General features: G+C 42.6%; 1 protein-coding gene across 2 annotated transcripts in view; it reads right to left on the bottom strand.

The window, feature by feature from the left end:
* Positions 1-21,767, bottom strand: part of PIBF1 (progesterone immunomodulatory binding factor 1) — a 278,563-nt gene that overhangs the window by 35,085 nt on the left and 221,711 nt on the right. For both annotated transcript variants that reach the window (XM_073580380.1, XM_073580379.1), the window contains exon 16: positions 1,186-1,270. In XM_073580380.1, the coding sequence (XP_073436481.1) occupies positions 1,186-1,270 (85 nt within the window). The remainder of the gene's footprint in view (positions 1-1,185; positions 1,271-21,767) is intronic.

Genomic DNA, 21,767 nt, shown 5'->3' with positions numbered 1-21,767 from the left:
TCTCCTGTTATCCATGCAGGCATCACCGAGAGGCAGGCTTTTGGTCCAAAGCAGGCAATAAATAATAGAAAGTGAGGTAAAGGAGGATCCAAGCTCCTATTGTGCTGGCAAACTACAAAGCATAAAAATCTCCCTGGACATATTAGATTTGTATGTGGTATTAAAAGCTGTTTCAGTGTACACGGACTTGAACACTTCAACGGTACAAACACAAACAATGTATTTCTAGTGATAGTGACCCCCCAATGTATTTTCTGCAATGATTGAGGACATCAAACTTCTAGCAAGATTTACCATATAAACCTGAAAAAATACCAGTAACTAAATTTTGCAAAATAATTACTATAGGCATCCTTTTACATCAGGTATGTGAAGTACCATCATTGTTCTTTAAAAGGGGTTATTAATATCTTTCTGTTTTACTGAACTACTGTGAGCAGTGATATAGTCAAAATTATGTTTTATAATTTCAAAAATCGTTTACTAATTTCACACTATAAAGCTTGAAGTGTAGAAGAACACTGGATTTGGAGACTATTGTATTCTTATTTCTAGGGCAGAAGAAACCTAGGCTCCATACTACACAAGAAGAACCTAAAATTCCAGACAGGTACTGCACGTTGTCAGATGTGTTTAATGACCGTATGTCCATAGTATGATGCCCATGAAGTGACCTGTGCATCCACTGCCAGCTTTATCAAGGAACCAGGCACATGAGACAAAGGTGATATCTACCGCTACAATCAGAGTTTTATCTGATCTCTATCTTCAGCATAATAAACAGTGATGGGAAGATTTCGCAACGTTACTGAAGGCTGCTTCACTTGCTTTTTCGTTTCAGCTTAGTTGTCATTTGAGAACACATGAAATTCAGTCCAGCAAAATCTATTTTCAGTTACTACATGTATAACAAGGCAACAACCCAGGGAGATAATATATTGATATTAGTGTCTCTGGTAACCAAAGAGTTAAAAGCGGAATCAGCTAAAGATGTCATGAGTAAGAAAGTCTTTTTTAAAGATGTTTTGTAAATATCAGCTATGGGATTGCACAAGCGATCTATATCTAAAGTTGAGACGGTTTCACAATGACGGTTGCTTGATGAGGGATTGTATTTGTACTCAACAGAGGTGTGAATGGACAGCACAGGCAAAAACCTACTACTGGAAAGAGCATAAAATGTACCTCCTGATGAACGAGAAGCTGCTCCAAATCTGCCGCCATTTGGTTTTTGACACGGAGTAGAGAAGATTTTTCTCTATTTATCTTACTGAAAAACAGGAGACACCATAAAAGCGTTGGATCATAAACACGTTGGATCATACAAGCGTTGGACCATATAAGTGTTGGACCATTGAAACGTTGGACCATAGAAGTGCTGGACCATATAAGCGTTGGACCATATAAGGGTTAGACCATATAAGCGTAGGACTATATAAGCGCAGGCCATAGAAGCGTTGGCCATAGAAGCACAGGACCATATAAGGGTTGGACCATATAAGCGCTGGACCATATAAGCGTTGGACCATATAAGCGTTGGACTATATAAGCGTTGGACTATATAAGCGTTGGACCATATAAGTGCTGGACCATATAAGCGTTGGACCATATAAGCGTTGGACTATATAAGCGTTGGACCATATAAGTGCAGGACTATATAAGTGCTGGACCATATAAGTGCAGGCCATAGAAGCGTTGGCCATAGAAGCACAGGACCATATAAGGGTTGAACCATATAAGTGCAGGACTATATAAGTGCTGGACCATATAAGCGCAGGACTATATAAGTGCTGGACCATATAAGCGCAGGACTATATAAGCGCAGGCCATAGAAGCATTGGCCATAGAAGCACAGGACCATATAAGTGTTGGCCATAGATGTGTAGCACGTCTTATATTTCGAGGAATGCATTACTGTGCATCAATGCAACAGAAATTATAGCTGGGATGAACGCCAACATTTTATCACCATCGCTATCAAGGGTGGGTGATTTTTGATATTTCTAATCAATATGAAATAAACTTATTACATTGTCAGCAATTGCCAAAATTCTGCCATGTTTTGACTTCAGCGTCTGTATTCTGCTAACAGATAAAAGGAGATAATGACTGAAGGGTAAAGATTGAAGAGATAATACTGAAGAGAAAAATGAATGACACTCACAAAATGTGGTCAAACACTTGTCACTTTCCTGACCTATGAATTGTTGGTTAGCAGATGTGTGAAAGTGTTATTACTAATGCTTTGTCAAAGGTGTCAATCTCAAGGCCCACAGGCCGAATCTGGCCCGCCATGTCATTCCATACGAGGTCAGGACACACTTCAACAGTGCTCTGACCGGCTCTCTGTATGGAGAAAGTGGATAGCAAGTCGTAGCTGTGTTGAAGGGTACGCTGGAGCTCAAAATAATCAATGATGGCAGCACCCCCTGTGTTGGTGCCACCCCCGCTATTAAATACTGGCTGCGTTTTATGTCAATACAGCTAGTGCTTAGCAAAGGGGGCAGAGCCGGCACAGGGGGCTGACGCAATCTTTGAATCTGAGCAGATGCAACCAATAGAGGGGTGGCGCCAACACAAAGAGCAGATGCCATCTTTGTGCGTAAACAGTGCACACCGTGAGCAGTCAGATTGCAAAAACGGTGAACACAGTGATCGCAGTTAGCCAGCACAAAGAGTGAAGGCAGGCAGCCAGCATAAATGGTGGACACAGTCAGAAAGTACAAAAGGTGAATGCAACGAATGCAGTCAGCCAGCACTTTTGTGTGGTTCCAACTTTAAAAATCAGGGCAGACACGGTACTTAGCATAGAAAGCAGTCCATCGTGTACTCTGAGGTCTTAAGCAGCTCTCTTAAGGCCCCGTCACACATAGCGAGCGAGATCACTGCTGAGTCACAATTTTTGTGACACAACAGCGATCTCACCTTGCGAGATCGCTGTGTGTGACAGCGATCAGCAACCGGCCCCCCTGCCGGTATCGCTGATCGCTGCAGGAGAGGCCAGGACTTTTTTTTGGTCGCTGGTCTCCCGGTGTCCACCAGGCATCGCTGCGTGACAGGCGGGAGACCAGCGATCTGCTAGTAACTAATGTACACATCGGGTATCCAAGGGACGTGCGTCCCTTAGATACCCGATGTGTACGTTAGTTACCAGCGCGCTGATGCATGTCCCTTAGATACCCGATGTGTACGTTAGTTACCAGCTTCCTGCATCAGCGCGCTGGTTACTAACGTGCACAGCGACGCCAGGCGCTCGGCGTCGCTGTGCTGATCGCTGGTGAAGATGTCTGTTCGACAGCTCATCAGCGATCACATAGCGACTCACCATCCTGACACATTGATATCGTTGTCAGGATCGCTGGTAAGTCGCTATGTGTGACTCCAGCCTTAGCCCTACTACTAAGGAACAGCGCTGTTAGGCTAGTTTCACACTTGCGCTCTCGGGGCGCTGCGCAGGGCTGCTGCTTAGCTCCGCACCTGGCTGCGCCCCCTCCGGTCAGCTCCTCCTAGGATCGCATGAGGCTGCATGCGATCAGCGTACCCTATACTTAGCGTTGGGTACGCTGACCTGCGCTGGCATGATTTTGCTGGCGCTGCACCCAGCACACAAAAATGCAACACAGTGCGTTTTTGTGCGCTGGGTGTAGCGCCAGCAAAATCATACCAGCGCACGGTCAGCGTACTCAACGCTAAGTATAGGGTACGCTGATCGCATGCAGCCTCATGCGATCCTAGGAGGAGCTCCCGGAGGGGGCACGGCCGGGGGCGTAGCTAAGCGGCAGCCCTGCGCTGCACCCGAGAACGCTAGTGTGAAACTAGCCTTAACCTTACTACCCAGGGACAGCGCACTTAGCCCTACAATCCAGGAAAAGCGTGCTTAGCCCTACTACTAAGGAACAGCGCTCTTAGCCCTACTACCCAGGAACAGAGCAGATAGTCCTACAACCCAGGAACAGCGCGCTTAGCCCTACTACTAAGGAACAGCACTCTTAGCCCTACTACCCAGGGACAGCGCACTTAGCCCTGCAACCCAGGAATAGCGCATTTAGCCCTACAACCCAGGAACAGAGCAGTTAGCGCTACAACCCAGGAACAGAGCACTTAGCCCTACAACACAGGAACAGTGCACATAGCCCTACAACCCAGGAACAGCGCACTCAGCCCTACAACCCAGGAACAGCGCACTCAGCCCTACAACCCAGGAACAGCGAACTCAGCCCTACAACCCAGGAACAGCGCATTTCGCCCTACAACCCAAGAACAGTGCACTTAGCCCTACAAGCCAGGAACAGCGCATTTAGCCCTACTATCCAAGAACAGAGTTCTTAGCCCTACTACCCCGGGACATATATCTTAGCCCTACTACCCAGGAACAGCGCACTTAGCTCTACAACCCAGGAACAGCGCACTTAGTCCTACAACCCAGAAAAGCGCACTTAGCCCTACAACCCAGAAACAGCGCACTTAGCCCTACATTCCAGGAACAGCGCTCTTAACCCTATTACCCAGGAACAGCGCTCTTAGCCCTACTACCCATTGACAGATCTCTTAGCCCCTACTACCCAGGAACAGCATTCTTAGCTCTACTACCCAGGGACAGCTCTCTTAGCCCTACTACCAAGTAATAGTGCTATTAGCCCTATGACCCAAGGACAGCTCTCTTAGCTCTACTACCCAGGGACAGCGCTCTTAGCTCTCCTACCCAGGGACAGCGCTCTTAGCCCAACTCTTCAGGGACAGCACTTTTAGCCTTACTACCAAGGTACAGCTCTCTTAGCCCTACTACCCAGGAACAGCTCTCTTAAGGGCCTGTCACACTAAGCGATATCGCTAGCAATATCGCTATAACGTCACTGGTTTTTGTGACGTTATAGCGATATTGCTAGCGATATCGCTATGTGTGATACTTACCTCCGACCGCTCCCCCGCTGGTTATCGCTGATCGCGCGAGAACCTCCTGGACCGTTTCTCGTCGTCAGCTTCCTGCTGTGGAGACGAGCGACGCGTGGATGCGGGTGGGAGGACGTCAGGATCGCCTCGTCTGAGAGGTAAGTAGCGACCCCCGACCCCTGCGATGTCGCTGGTGAGATCTGCCTGTGTGGCAGCTCACTAGCGACCCACTTAGCGATGCACCAGTGATCCTGACCGCGTCATATCGCTGGTCGGGATCGCTGGTGCATCACTAAGTGTGACAGCACCTTTAGCCCTACTACCCAAGGACGGCGCTCTTAGCTCTATTACTCAGGGACAGCGCTTTTTGCCCTACTATTCAGGGAAACGCTTTTAGCGTTGTAGGTGGTCCTACATAGTGAATGGAGCCAATAACTACGCCCAGCGTCTTGGCTCATCTCAGGCAGAGCAGCTAATGGCTGCTGAGCTGTCGATGTGACATCAGCGCTACAGATAATCACATACAGCGGGAGCAGCAGCGGAGACTCAGTGCTTGACCCGGGGAAGGTGAGCTAAGCAGAGATTGTTTTCCGAAACTGGAATCCCGCTATAAACCATATAGGGTTATAAATGAATGACAGAAGACTATATTGATTTTTTCCCTCACAAAATTATGGTATATTTCAGTCTGCCCAGCTACTATTGCTCTGTAACCCTGCCTACTGATCAGACACCATGATCAACATGTCATGCTCTCTAGAAAGCAGAAAGTGTAAAACTGTATATAAAAAAAAAATCTTATTTCAAAACTTTAATTCTGTAATCCTCGGGAGAAGTTTTTTTTTCCCACAAGGCGCCCAAGTGTACTTTTACATGCATATGCCAGGTAAAGATGAGTGACTCGTATAAAAGAGAAAATGCACAGACCTTCCATGACTAAAAGAAGCAAACTCAAGTTTCTGTTTCTGGGAAAGACAATTTCCTACCCTGTCAGGTAAAAATAACAATGCTTGTTTGGCTGTCATGGCAACAGCTATTTGTTGTGATTTGTTGTGCCATATATTTCCTCAGGTGCTGAGTTTTCTGACGTATATCTCACATATGAAGACACTAAAAGCTAAAATCACAGAATAATCTGTAGTGAGAGCCAACTACGCAACACCTGAACTTCTGATCTGGAGGAACAATAAAAAGTGCAAACGTAAAGGGGAAAAAAAGTGGCGACACATACGTGTAGTCTTTCTTTTACGTTTTTAGCAAATTTGTATTCCGGTGATGCAAGAAAACAAGACATTGTGAGTATAGTAGGCAAATATATAATTATGATGTGGCCAATACGGTAATATGGGAATATGTCAGCAGGTTTTGCTATGTAATGTCAGAGCAGAATGATGTAGGGACAGAGATCCTGATTCCAATCATATGTCACTTACTGTGTTTTGCTGTTTTAATACAAATCAGTTTTATCAAGAGGTTATCAGTGCAGGACTAGGTGTCCTGTGCCTACTAGTCAACTGTTCTGTGTAACCACGCCCCATCACCGATTAGCAGCTTTCTGTCAATGTACAGTGTACAACAGAAAGCTGCCAATCAGAGATGTGGGTGGGCTATACAGGAATCAGCATTGCTGGAGCTACAGCAGAGAAATGTGTGATTGTTTCAAAATGACAGCATAAAGAAGAAAGTGAGACATCGCTGGAATCAAGGTCCCTGACCCTACATCATTGATCTGAGAAGTGATGGGAATGTGCTCTAATCATGCTTCTCTAGAACCGAATATGAAATAGAGTATATTGAATGAACTACATAAGATTTAGAAACATGTCCCGGAGAAGGAGGCGCTTTGTTTGAGGTGTGCTCATGTTTTTTCGTTAGTTTTGTTTTCCACTTGTTTGTGGAGTGTAGTGATTGCAGATATTTTCGGCCGTTTCATCAAAATTTGGCACAACTCCACTCCGGTTTCCCCTGGTGTATTTTTGAACACCAATGCTTTTTTTTCCATCATTTTGCGAAACTTGTGACTTTGGAGTCAAAAGGCGCAAAAACAGTTAAAACAGAAAAAAAAGATTATTTCGGACGTTTAGACAAATTCATTAATTGCTTGTGCCATTTTGAAGAATTTGGCGCCAAAAACGTCAACTATTCCAAAAGACAAAAAAAGCAATGAATCAAAAATACAGAAACTTGCACCAACGCCTACACAGATGAATCTCCATCGTTTCGGATTGTCCTAGCTTGTGGTTACAATCTCATCCGCGAACGGTCTGATTTTATGAAAAGCATTTGTGGAAGGTGTCGGCGAAGTAATTCCACCTCTGTAATGTCAGACCTGAAGGCAGTTATGCCATTACATAGGCTGTCAGCATTTTCTCACTAGAATGGAAATAATAAAGTAAGGAACGTTCATGAAGTCTGACTAATATATGAACTTGGTCCCATTTCTCAGCTGGCTCGAGCTGCGCCTCTGTAATCCTAATAAGAAAGCTGCAATCTCACTTGGCCCAGACATAAGAAACACCCTGATGTAACACAATCAACAAACCCCAAGATATTATATCATCACGGCCTTTTAGAAGGATTTTTAAAGGGAGTTTGTCACCCCAAAATCACTATTTCTCCTCCTAGAGAATTACCCAATTTTGACTTTAACCCCTTCACCCCCGGGCCCTTTTTTATTTTTCGCTCCCCTTTTTCCCAGAACCATAACTTTGTTATTTTTCTGTCAATATGGCCATGTGAGGGATTGGTTTTGCAGGACAGTATTAACATATCATGTCCTCGAAAGCAGGAAAAAAAATTCCAAGTGCGGTGATTTTGCAAAAAGTGCAATTCCACAATTCCTTTTTTTAGGATTTTCTTTTCGCCAAATGCTAAAACTGACCTGCCATTATGATTGTCCAGGTCATTACAAGTTCGTAGACACGAAACATGCATAGGTTGTTTTTTTATTTAAATGGTGAAAAAAATCCAAAATTTGTTTAAAAAAAAAAAAAAAAATTTGCGTCACTTTCCTGAGACCTGTAGCGTCTCCATTTTTCGTGGACACAAGTTTGTGGATTAGACCTTACATATGGATAATAGACTTCCGTTCATAGCATAAATGGATACCATTAATAAGTTTCTGACTACTATGGCAACCCATCAGCAGTCCATTATTATGCTGATCTAGGAAATTAAATGATTAGGAACAGAGTCATCCCTGATCCTGTCATTAGACAAAAAAAACAAAAAAACAACGGCTGTATAATACAGCAGGCACCCACGTGTGAATAGTGCGCTGCTTATGCTACCTACACTCAAAATCTGCAGCATGACTTGATTTTTTAAGTGCCCCTTACACATAGCGATATCGCTGTAACGTCACTGGTTTTGTGACGCAGCAGCGATATCGCTATGTGTGATACTTACCTCTGACCGATCCCCCACTGGTTATCGTTGATCGCGCCAGAAGGTCCTGGATCATTCCTCGTCAGGCGCTTCCTGCTGGGCTTCCTGTGGCGCCGACGAGCGACGCGTGGACGCGGGCGGGAGGACGCAGGATCGCCTCGTCTGACAGGTAAGTAGCGACCCCCGTCCCCAGCGATGTCGCTGGTGAGATCTGCCTGTGTGGCAGCTCACTAGCGACCACTTAGCCATGCACCAGCGATCCATATCGTTGTCGGGATCGCTGGTGCATCGCTAAGTGTAACGGTACCCTTAGTGAAGAGAATGTAGATAACACTAGGAGATTTCCCAAGATAATTTTTTTTATTTCTTTTTTTTTAACTTGCTTGTATAATGTTTCAGTAAGGCCTTATTCAGACATTTGTGTTTCACATACATGGTCTATCTGTGATAGAAAATGTAGCTTTTATAGCCTATGGGGCTGTTCACATGTCCATGTTTTTGGTGCATTATCTTTCCATGCAAAAAACGTGTGTATGAAAATCACAACCGTCGCATGGATGGCACTGGTGCACCCTTCGCATGCGGTCCGTAATTACCAATGCATTGTATAGGAGAAGTTTTGCACTTTATCTATTCATATGTGAAAATCACTGATGAAACATTGATGAATCAGATCCAAAACCTTAATGAGACTCTGACCATTTTTTTTTGCGCAGGTGGAAAATAGCAGACGTTTGAATGAGGACTTGAAGTGTCGAAAACTTCAGAAGACGCAGAAAGAACAGCAGTGAATGATAATGGCTTTGACAACATCTTATTTGCATGTATACAGTTAGGCCTCTTTCACACTTCAGTTTTTTGCATCAGTTCAAATCCGCCAAAAAGTCAGAGAAGCGGATCCGTTCTCAACTGATGTGAACGGATGGCACAGGATCCGTTTTGAGAGAGAGAGAGAGAGAGTTTTTTCTTGTTTTGTCCGGCACCCAGAAAGAAATTCGGGTTAAATGAGTGTCTGGAGGATCCGCCAGAGAAAAAAACGTTGCAAGCTCCGTTTTGAAATCTTTGAGGATGGTGACGGACAGCAACTTTTGGCGGATCCTCAAAAAAAACGGATGCAACGGACAGCAATCCGTCACAATCCACCATTAATGTAAGTCAATGGGGGAAAAAAACGGATCCTCAAAAGAAAATTGAGGATCCGTTTTTTTCAAAACCTGGCGGATTGTGACTGATTGTAAAAAACTGAAGTGTGAAAGAGGCCTTAGACACATTATGGAGGCTTCCATCTGCTTTGCATTGTAATGTACGTGAATAACTGTTTTATCTTTAGGGTTTTATGCCTGTACTCTATGCATAGAATAACTGACGAGTCATGACGCATTTCAAGTCCTTCCTGTGTGTGTAGACAATTAGTCAATGAATTATATTTTGTTGAATACATACATTTCACAATAGCAGAAACTGCCTTTTTGCTATTAAGTGTACTTGGGCATGATTCACTAAACAAGCAACCTGAAAGCTTTGGTAAAAGTCACGTGGATCAGGTACACCGTGTTAGGCTTAGTGCTGCTGCTGCCTAATGACACATCAGCATACACTATACTGGCCTATTGTGTCAGACATAGGAATGAACACATTTCAGGTGGGAAGTCGTAAAAATGCTTAGAACTGTAAATTGTCAGTGAGTTGGTATACTTTTCTAAGGCTAATAAGTATACGTACACACCTATAAGCAATATAATGCACCAGCAGCTCCATTGATATACATAGTACCCCTGATGCCATAAACGGGCACACGAAATTGCCAAATGTGTGCATTCTGATACATCATGCTCATTTCTGCAAGATGAGATATCTTTCTATTGGAAACAAGGACTCTGAAACCCTTGTTTTAGGAACTGGTTTATTTGACAAAAGAGAGTAATTCGTGTGTATCCTCTTCTATAATGTTTATGGCCCCAATTTATAAAAGCAATTTTGCCAGAATTCTGGCGTAAAGTGCTTTGAAGAATTGCAAAATTTTGTCGCAACTTTTCACATCTTCATTACAGTATCTCCTAGCTCTGCCAAAATGGTAGAAGATGGGGGAGGGACAGGGGCGCGATGTGGGGGATGACACCACAGCTTGTCTAATGAGCTCCGGCATTCCATACACCAGAGATCTTAGGCTTGTTTCACATTTGCGTATGGAGGAGCTGCGGTGGGCTGCAGACTTAAAGATAGGGTATGCAGGCCGAATGCAGAAGTATGCGGATGTAGGCGGAGATGACCGGAGGAGGTGCGGCAGTGGGTGGAGCTTCACAGAGGAAGTCCACAGCTCCTCCATACGCAAATGCGAAACCATCCTTACTCCAATCTGGGAACGTTTCTGTAGTTTCTGACAATCATTTGTGGTAAGAAACTACAGTTTGAGCAAGCGAAAGGGCTCAAAAAGGAAGGAGCGCCATTTGACTCCTTTGCTAAAATAGATGTAGATGGTTTTTGACATTAGGAGCGCCATTGTGATTCCAAAAAAGCAGAAACCTCCCACTTGTGACTTTATTTTGGAGGCTACACCTCTCGAGGACCTAGGGGTTTAGTGAGCATTTTAAACCCACGTGCATTTCAGAGAATTGTATGATAACTGGACTGTGGAAATGAAAAATTTAATTATTTCCACTAAGATGTTCAGTTCAAGCTCAGTGTCACCTCATCACTGGCATTTTCCCACGGTCCAGAGGTCACCGCAGCTCAGCCCGGCTGTGAGGGCAGCCTCAGTTACGTTACAGCTAGTCACTAATGCTGCGCTCGCAGCATCTCATTCACCACTGGTGTTCAGCCGGGACGGTCGCATCTTGGCACAGTCCAGGTTGAAAACTGTATATCCTCCAGACATGGATTGTCGGCGTGGGACAGAACGACGGACATGGTTTAAGTAAGAATATTAACCCCTTACTACCAGCAAACAGAATACTAGATCAGCTGACAGTATCCCCCGCTTTGAGGTGGGCTCCGGTGGTGAGCCCACCTCAAAGCCGCAACATGTCAGTTATAAACAGCTGACATGTGCCCGCAATAGGCGCTAGCAGAATCGCAATCCGCCTGCGCCTATTAACTAGTTAAATCCCGCTTTCAAACGCTGACAGCGGGAATTTAACTAGAGCTTCCGGCACGCAGCTGGAAATATGCGCATTGCCAACCCCCGTCACGTGATCGGGGGTCAGCGACGTATTGCCATAACAACCTGAGGTCTCCTCAAGACCTCTATGGTTGTTGATGGCAGATTGCTATGAGCGCCACCCTGTGGTCGGCGTTCATAGCAATGCTGTAATTCTACTACATAGACGTGATCTATGCATCACCTCTATGTAGCACAGGCGATACTGCTATGGCAGCTTCTAGCCTTCTGTGCTTAAAAATTAAAAAAAATCTAAAAAACCTAAAAGTTTATATCATCCCACCTTTTCACCCCAATTAAAATAAAACAATAAAAAAAAAAAAAAAAAAAATCAAACCTACACATATTTGGTATAGCCGTGTTCAGAATCGCCCGATCTATCAATGAAAAAAAGGATTAACCTGATCACTAAACGGTGTAGCGAGAAAAAAGATCAAAACGCCAGAATTAGGTTTTTTTGGTCGCCGTGACATTGCATTAAAATGCAATAATGGGCAATCAAAAGAACATATCTGCACAAAATTGGTATCATTAAAAACGTCATCTCGACACGCAAAAAATAAGCCCACACCCGACATGAGACCACGAAAAATGGAGACGCTATGGGTCTCGGAAATGGAGGAATTTTTTTTTTTTTAGCAAACTTTGGAATTTTTTTTTTCACCACATAGATAAAAGAGAACCTAGACACATGTTTGGTGTCTATGAACTCGTAATGACCTGGAGAATCATAATGGCAGGTCATTTTTAGCACTTAGTGGACCTAGAAAAACAGTGAAACAAAAAAACAAATGTGGGATTGCACTTTCTTTGCAATTTCACCACACTTTTTTTTCCTATTTTCGAGTACACTTAAAACCAATGGTGTAATTCAAAAGTACAACTTATCTCGCAAAAAATAAGCCGTCACATGGCCATATTGACGGAAAAATAAAAAAAGTTTAGCCAAAATAACTGCGACCAACCACTTTCGGTAACCATCAATGAGTTTCTTACAATGCTCTGCTGGAATTTTAGACCATTCTTCTTTGGCAAACTGCTCCAGGTCCCTGATATTTGAAGGGTGCCTTCTCCAAACTGCCATTTTTAGATCTCTCCACAGATGTTCTATGGGATTCAGGTCTGGACTCATTGCTTGCCACGTTCTATGGGATTCAGGTCTGGACTCATTGCTTGCCACCTTAGAAGTCTCCAGTGCTTTCTCTCAAAACATTTTCTAGTGCTTTTTGAAGTGTGTTTTGGGTCATTGTGCTGCTGGAAGACCCATGACCTCTGAGGGAGACCCAGCTTTCTCACACTGGGCCCTACATTATGCTGCAAAATTTGTTGGTAGTCTTCAGACTTCATAATGCCATGCACACGGTCAAGCAGTCCAGTGCCAGAGGCAGCAAAGCAACCCCAAAACATCAGGGAACCTCCGCCATGTTTGACTGTAGGGACCGTGTTCTTTTCATTGAATGCCTCTTTTTTTCTCCTGTAAAATCTATGTTGATGCCTTTGCCCAAAAAGCTCTACTTTTGTCTCATCTGACCAGAGAACATTCTTCCAAAACGTTTTAGGCTTTTTCAGGTAAGTTTTGGCAAACGCCAGCCTGGCTTTTTTTATGTCTCGGGGTAAGAAGTGGGGTCTTCCTGGGTCTCCTACCATACAGTCCCTTTTCATTCAGACGCCGACGGATAGTACGGGTTGACACTGTTGTACCCTCGGACTGCAGGGCAGCTTTAACTTGTTTGGATGTTAGTCGAGGTTCTTTATCCAACATCCGCACAATCTTGCGTTGAAATCTCTTGTCAATTTTTCTTTTCCATCCACATCTAGGGAGGTTAGCCACAGTGCCAAGGGCTTTAAACTTCTTGATGACGCTGCGCACGGTAGACACAGGAACATTCAGGTCTTTGGAGATGGACTTGTAGCCTTGAGATTGCTCATGCTTCCTCACAATTTGGTTTCTCAAGTCCTCAGTTCTTTGGTCTTCTTTCTTTTCTCCATGCTCAATGTGGTACACACAAGGACACAGGACAGAGGTTGAGTCAACTTTAATCCATGTCAACTGGCTGCAAGTGTGATTTAGTTATTGCCTACACCTGTTAGGGGCCACAGGTAGGTTACAGGTGCTGTTAATTACACAAATTAGAGAAGCATCACATGATTTTTCGAACAGTGCCAATACTTTTGTCCACCCTCTTTTTTATGTTTGGTGTGGAATTATATCCAATTTGCCTTTAGGACAATTCTTTTTGTGTTTTTTCATTTAAGACAAATTAAATGAAGATAATACCAAAGAATTTGTGTTTGCAATCATTTTCAGGAAGAAACTGAGTATTATCTGACAGAATTGCAGGGGTATCAATACTTTTGGCCACAACTGTATTTTTGAGCAAAATGTAAATTGCTCTTTTATTCTATAAACTACTGACATGTCTTCGAATTTCCAAGCACTAAATTTTGTATTTATTTTCAGAAAATCAGAAATGGTCAAAATAACAAAAAAATGCAGTGCTTGCAGACATCAAATAATGCTAAGAAAACAAGTTCATAATTATTTAGAAACAACAGTACTAATGTTTTAACTCAGGAAGAGTTCAGAAATCAATATTTTATGGAATAACCATGATTTTTAATCACAGCCTTCATGCGTCTTCGCATGCTTTCCACCAGTCTTTCACACTGCTTTTGGGTGACCTTATGCCACTCCTGGTACAAAAATTTAAGCAGTTCTTCTTTGTTTGATGGCTTGTGACTATCCATATTCCTCTTGATTACATTTCAGAGATTTTCAATGGGGTTCAGGTCTGGAGATTGGGCTGATCATGACAGGGATTTTATCCACACATTGATTGATCTAGTTGTGTGGCATGGCGCATTGTCCTGCTGGAAAAACAGTCCTCAGAGTTGGGGAACATTGCCTGAGCAGAAGGAATCAACTGTTTTTCCAGGATAACTTTGTATGCGGCTTGATTCATACGTCCTTTGCAAAGATCCTCCACCAAATTTCAGTGGGTGCAAGACACTGTGGCTTGTACGCCTCTCAATGGTCTCCGTCTAACCATTAGAAGACTAAGTGTTGGGCAAAACTGAAAATTAGACTATTCAGAGAAGATTACCTTACTCGAGTCCTCTGAGGTCCAACCCTTATGGTCTTTGGTAAACTTCAGCCTGGCTCTCCTTTTCTTCTCATTGATGAAAATCTTTTTTCTAGCTTTACATGACTTGAGCCCTGCCTCTAGGAGCCTGTTACGAACTGTTCTTGCAGTGCACTTCAACCCTGCTGCCATTTGCCGTTCCTTTTGTAGGTCACTTGATGTCATCCTGCGGTTGCAGAGAGACATTCGAATAAGATGACGGTTATACCGGTCAGTGGAGAGTCGTTTTCACCCTCTGCTGGTCTGTAGCTTTGTTGCCCCCGAATGTCTGTTCCTTGACCTTGTTGTAATGGACTGCTGTCTAAGACATTTTAAGGATGGAGGCAACATGACACTCATTGTTTCCCTCCGCTAGTAAAGCCAGAATTGATCCCTTCTTTTCCTCACTCAGGACTTTTCTTTTCAACTCCTTTGGCATGGATAAAAGTTATTTTTTCATTCCTATTACTTGTGGTATATTACTAGCACTTGTTTTGCCATCCAGCTTGTCCTATTGCAAGAGGATTGTGAACACCACAGCAGGGTTTTTTATACTTTTCTTCGTTAAATAAGATTTGGTTCAGGTGATCGCCTAATCAGAAGCACATTAAGTAGAATGAGGTATCCTCTGGTTGGAATTCAACTGACACTGGAATGGAATGGCTGCCAGACATGTAGAGAAGCCGATTTTTAAAAAACTGTGCAGTGGTCTCTTAATTTTTTGCCAGTGCTGTATATATATATATATATATATATATATATATATATATATATATATATGTGCGTGTGTTTTGAAGAAAATTTTGTTTGAAAACGATGTGTAAAAGAAAGAGAATTGCTGTATGGAAATGCTCATGTTAAAATCGTATTGCAATCAGATAGCAATCGCACTGCATTCTGATGTAAATAAGGTGCTAGGTGTGAAAAGTTGGATTGTAAGCACATAAAAACCGCATGACACTGGAATTACACTCGTCCGACTCTCCTGCATCAAAATCGGACAGATTTTAAAATTGCAGATCCAAAACATACTTGCTCCAGAGGTGACGTGCATGGGAGGGGGGAAGTATAATGAAGATAGGAGGCAGGGATTTCTTTCAGGCACCATACGCCCCGGAGACTGGAAGAAATCATTAGCATAAGAATCTAACATTTCTCAACAACAAGACCGTTAATATGAGGCATACAGGTAAGACTAGTCTAACATTTCTAACACCTATATGCCCATATTAACAGGTCACATACATCCCGGGGGTGACAGATTCCCTTTAACTGACATTTCTTAATTACATTTTGAATGGAGGAAAGGACAACTTGTAAACCCTTCTTATAGCCTTCTCCTGCTTTGTGTGCTTCCACCATTTTCAGATTGCTAGGCAAGCTGTTTATAGGAACCCATGGCTGCTGTTTTCTGGTACAAGTTTAGAGGAGGCTGGGTTTTAATAAAGCTGGGAAATATGCATCACCCGGGCTTTCCTAACTATGATCGAGAAGAAGCCATACCCCTAACAGGCTGATTAAGGTCTGAAACCTAGGTCAAAGTGATCTTAGCACAAATATATCAAAGGGTGCCCAAACTTTTGCATCAGCACATTTTACGGTTTGTAATTTTTAAAATGTAAAAGATGAAAATATATATATGTCTTTTGCCTAAAATACAAAGGAAACATGTCATCTGTAAATTTAGGCCTTTTAGAGATCATTTCATCTTCAACTTGATGAACTGTTCATAATAACATTAATTTTGACCAGGGCTGCGCAAACTTTTACATGTCACTGTAAGACAGAACCTATAAGGGATGCTCAATTGCTAAACAAGCAGTGTAGTGTTAACTTATTTTTTGTGTCCGCATAATAATGGAAATACCAAATTTATGCAGTTTATTACTTTTGTATAATATTCGGAAAAAAATTGTTTTTGGGTCAACATAATCTAATCTGAGAACCATACATTAAACACTCTTGGGTCAACTGAACTACAGGATGACTTATTTTTCCCAGGGTAAGCAGTAGTTTTTACTTGTTCTATACTGTACATAGAGACTTTTGATATGATTGTATGCAAGTCCAACTGTTCAATGTTTCAGTAATTTGTGCACAACTTGCTGTTCTCTAACAAGGAGCTTAATTGAAAAATTCACAACAGGTGTTTGATGCATGAATCGCCCATTACATTTTGGGGTTCAATTAGAATTGGTGTTTAAACAGTCCTCCTTATCACACAGCAGCGATTCTGACGACTCCCGCCTGCGTCCATGATTTCTGAGTCACGAACGAGGTCGCTCGTCGGTTTCAAACACAGCGATGCATGCTGGCCAGCGGGACACCAACGATCAAAAAATGCCCAAGGACATTCAAGCACGATCAACGAAATCGCAGCGGGGGCCTGGTCGCTGCTAAGTGTCACACGTAACGAGATCGCTGGCGAGGTCGCTGTTGCGTCACAAAATCGGTGAGGCATCAGCGATCTCACTAACGATCTTGCTTAGTGTGAAGTACCCCTAAGACGACACCTATCAATTGATCAACAACACTTCACCATTGCGAAACTTCAAGCAGAATGTTCTCAGACGGAAGTGGCCACTGAGCTTGGTGTGTCACAGGTAGCAACAGAAATACAGAGTCATAAAAAAGCAGAGAAGTTGGCATCCTTTGGCCACATCCCACATTGATGACTGCTTCATTGCGAACAATGCCCTTTAGGACCAAATGATGAATGCCACACAATTCCAATCACATTTAAGGGAGGTGAGAGGCACACAAGTGTCCCGTCAGACCATTAAAAACAGTTTACATTAGCTTAGTGTGCCTACCAGACGACCCGCAAGGATATCTGACCACACCACCAGGCACAGGCCTTATCGTCTTGCTTGGGCCAGGAAGCATCTATGCTGGATGAGGGACCAGTGGGCCTCAGTGCTGTTTACTAATGAAAGTAAATTCACGCTGACCAGAAATGATGGCATCCAGCGATGTAGGAGACGTCAAGGAGAGCGCTATGCATCAGCCACTGCTGTCACCAGACGAGCCTTTGGTGGTGGTAGTGTTACAGTGTGGCCAGGTGTCTCTAGTAAATACAGAACTGTCCTACATGTTGAATGGTACAGTGACAAGCACCTACTACTTGAATAACATCATTAATCCAGTCAATCTGCCTAATTTCATCTTCATGGATGATAATGCTTCAGCTAGAGATTGCATCATTAGGGAACGGCTCCTGGAGACTTGGAGACTGGGGTACCTCAAATGGAGTGGCCTGCACTTTCTCCAGACTTAAATCCGATAGAAAACCTATGGGATCAGCTGAGTCGCCGTGTACAGGCTCGTAACTCTGTAACCCAGTACCTCACTGACCTAAGGGCCGCCCTACAAGAAGAGTAGGATGCCATGCCTAAGCAGACAATAACTTGTGAACAGCAGGAGACGTCGTTGTCAGCTGTAATTGATGCTCAAGGCCACATTACAAGTTATTGAGACACTGACATTTTTTGCTGAGCAATAAGCACCACTGTTGTTGGCTTTTGTTTCTTTTCATAAAATATTATCTTTTTAAGTTTTCCATAAATTTTGCCCAAAAGCCAAAGATCCCTAACTTTTTGTGACAAATATGTTTTTTTAAACGCCTAAACGGAACCTGGCTGCCTTACTAGGGTGGCGACTGAAAGATGAGTAAGTTTTATTCTCCAGGCAGTGACTACAGTCATGCTCACTGTGTAGTAAGGGTTGACTGAATTGTTAGAAAAAAACAACAAAAAAAGTAAAAAAGAATAAAACTATGCACAGCAAAACAACTTGCTTTGCATATACTCTGTCATTTGTCACTTTTTTTTCACCGCTACACATTATGAAAGTCGTGAAGCAACTAAAAGAAGTCATCGTCCCATTCTTCTGGAAGAATCCGCTTGGAAACACCACTATTTTATATATGGAATGCAAAAAAAAGAAGGCTACACCAACAACAAGGATGCCACAAAAGATTACCAGAAAGATGTTAGAAAAGACACTTGAGGTAAAAGACTGCCAGTATTTTCCTGAAGCAGCCTTATACAGTTGTGGGTAGGCACCTAAAAGACACCATGTGCACATATCCCAACGACTCCCGGCAGCACCCCGGTGACTGGACGCGAGCTACTACACGGAGAATAGACTTCTTTTTCACCATGTTGCCATTGCTTCAATTAGAGGGTCAGCCATGGCTTGAATGCTATTCATCTGCTGATTACACCTATAATATAAGGCACAAGGCATTCCTGGCAGTGACAGGCTACATTTAAAAGCATTGTGTTTTTACAATATTTACTAGTCTCACTGGAACATGAAATTCTTTAATTGCATAGATAATTACTGCACAATTTATGTAGTGTATCAGGTGTTGTGCATTGTCCTGCCGGTTAGTGTTATTCTGACAGGCAGCCTAATAGATTATACCTGTGATCAATACGGCTTTGATCTATTGGAGACCAGAGGCCATTGTTAGGCCTCGGGTTGTCATAGCAACTATATGGGCTTCCTATGGTCGTGTTAATGATGAGCGGATGGAGTGACAGAGGGACCAATCCTCCTCTTTCAATCGTCATAATATTGTGGTCACTCTTCACTGTGGTATAAAAAAGGGGTTCACTTAGCAGCTGAAGAACGCCGACAGCTCTCGTTCCCCACTGCCGATGCTAGCGATGGAGAGTGAGTATTATTAGGCACAGGAGGCCCTGGGATCAAAATCCTCAGGTGAAAATTCTCTGCATTTTTCACGTTAAAATTTGAAGAGGCACAATTTATTAGACAGTGGAAAGGCAGCGTTTTGATAGCATGTGGTTAATATAGTATATTTAGTTTTAAGATGTATAAGATCTCTAGATGTAAAAGGGCGTTATTTCTAAGGTAGCACGGTTGCTTTGCAGCACTGGGGTCCAATGTCTAAATCCCACCAAGGACAACATCTTCCAGGAGTTTATATGTTTTCCCGCTCTTTAGGTGGATTTCCTCTGTATTCTCCGGTTTTCTCCCATACGCCAAAGACATACCGATAAAAGATTTAGATTGTGAGCCCCAATGGGGATAGTGATTACCAAGGCTCTTAAGCACTGTTGATTTTATGGGGCTATATATGTGAGCAGAGGCAAACATATCATTGGTCCATCCTCACAGCCCCTTGATGTGGGCCCCAGAGGTGAGGGGGTCCACATCAAGCTCCAAAGCAGGTGGAATTTTGCATTCTGATGAATTATTGGACTGCAAATGGCCCATACACTGTTCCTGCACAGGGGCCTATTCTGTCTGTGTGCGCCAGTATAGGTGAGTAAAATAATTGTAATAACATTGTAATTATTACATTTGTATCTTATGGAGAAGCTGAGGGACCCAAGGCCAATTTTGCTATTTTTACATATAGCAAGCCTTTGAAATAAGAAAAAAACATGAGAAAGGTCAAGAACATCTTTAGGTTGAGGAAAAAAAAATAATTATTGGTTTAATATTCTACCTGCCATAAAGTCATTCATTTATGGGCTAACTAGCTTAATAAATCATTCTAAACTGCCCTAATAATGGAGAAAGGCAGTGAAAAAATGGTACAAATAGGAGAGAACATACAGTTCACTAATTAGCCAGCAATCTGTAAGATCAATACATTATCAGTCCTGTAATCTTATTGTTGTGTCAATGCATTTCTTCCAAAGTATAGCCTGTGGGGACAATAATAGACAAGAAGTGATTGTCGCAGAGAATGAATGGTAGACTTTTGAAGCCATGCTGAGAGATGCACACGGTAGCTGGGCCACAGAATAATAATAATAATACAAATTTCGTCCCACCCCATGACACATCATTGCGCTAATTTCCAAATATCTACTCAATAGCCTATAAGTTAGGACTCGTTCAGGCAAGATTATTTTTGGTCCAAATGCGGTTTCTGAGTGCCAAACGAATTGCAAGTAACTCAGATAGTTCAGACGATATGCATGTAGAAAAAACAAAGCCAAAAAACACAGCAAATAAAAATCACAACATGCACTATTCTGATCTGTTCTTGGATCACATTAGCCCAAATGACTTGGCAGTCGTTCATAAGAGATTTTGATTTCTGCTATACATAGCAGGGCTGATGCCTTGCTATGTGTAGCACAGACAATCGTATGATTGCAGCTTCAAGTCTCCTAAGAGGACTATTGAAGCCAGTAAGAAAAAATGTTTTAAAAAAAATTAAACAGATTGGTAAAAGGTATAAACCCCCCCCAAAAAAATTGAAACGCTAGAATTACGTTTTTTTTTTGGTTGCTGCAACATTGCAATAACGAGCGATCAAAACATTGTATTTTCCCCAAAATGTTATTATTAAAATTAATGTTATTAATAAAATGGTCAGCTCGGGCGCAAAAAATAAGCCATCATCCAGCCCCAGATCACGAAAAATAGAGATGTTACCGTTCTCGGAAAATAAGCTAATTTTTTTTTTTCTCATAAATTTCTGATTTTTTTACATCACTTAAATAAAAAAGAACCTATACATGTTTGGCATCTGCGTACTTGTACTGACCTGGAGAATCATATTGCCAGGTCAGTTTTAGCATTTAGGGAACATGGTAAATAAAAAACGCAGAAAACAATTGTGGAATTGCATTTTTTTGCAATTTCACTGCACTTGGAATCTTTTTCCCATTTTCCTGTACGCTATATGGTAAAATCAATGGTGTTATTCAAAATTAAAACTCGTCCGGCAAAAAACAAGCCCTCATACTGCTGTACTGACGGAAAAAGGTTATGGCTCTGGGAAAAACAAAAGCACAAAAACAGAAAATTGCAAGGTAAAGAAGGGGTTAAAGGAGAATGAAATTTAAAATGTTTTTTAGTTATCAATGCTGTTAGAAAAACTAAAAGAAGGTTGATATTCAAGGAACTCACTGATTGGGTCAAAGTTAACAGTGAAGTACCTAAGGGGTCTGTATTGGGCTCTCTTCTTTTTAATACATTTATGTCACGGGGTTACAGCAACAGTGTGGAGCCAGAAGACCGCAGCATCTGATTGCTCCTACTCCGGCGCTGAGAAGCACTTTTCCTTAATTTTAAATGTGTTTATTTTTTTCTAGCAGAACAGGGGTTAATCGCCATGTTGGAAATCCCTGTGCTCACAGCTGACCTCGGTTAGCCACTCTTTTCCCCTTTATAATCTAGGCTCTGTTACAAATCCTTCTCAGAGCAAGCATCTGCTGCATGGC

The sequence above is a fragment of the Dendrobates tinctorius genome, unplaced genomic scaffold, assembly GCF_039654945.1.
Source record: "Dendrobates tinctorius isolate UK_male_01 unplaced genomic scaffold, ASM3965494v1 ptg000064l, whole genome shotgun sequence".
Lineage (NCBI taxonomy): Eukaryota > Metazoa > Chordata > Amphibia > Anura > Dendrobatidae > Dendrobates > Dendrobates tinctorius.
Note: the sequence above shows the minus strand (reverse complement) of the source record. Positions and strands in the feature narration are given on the sequence as shown.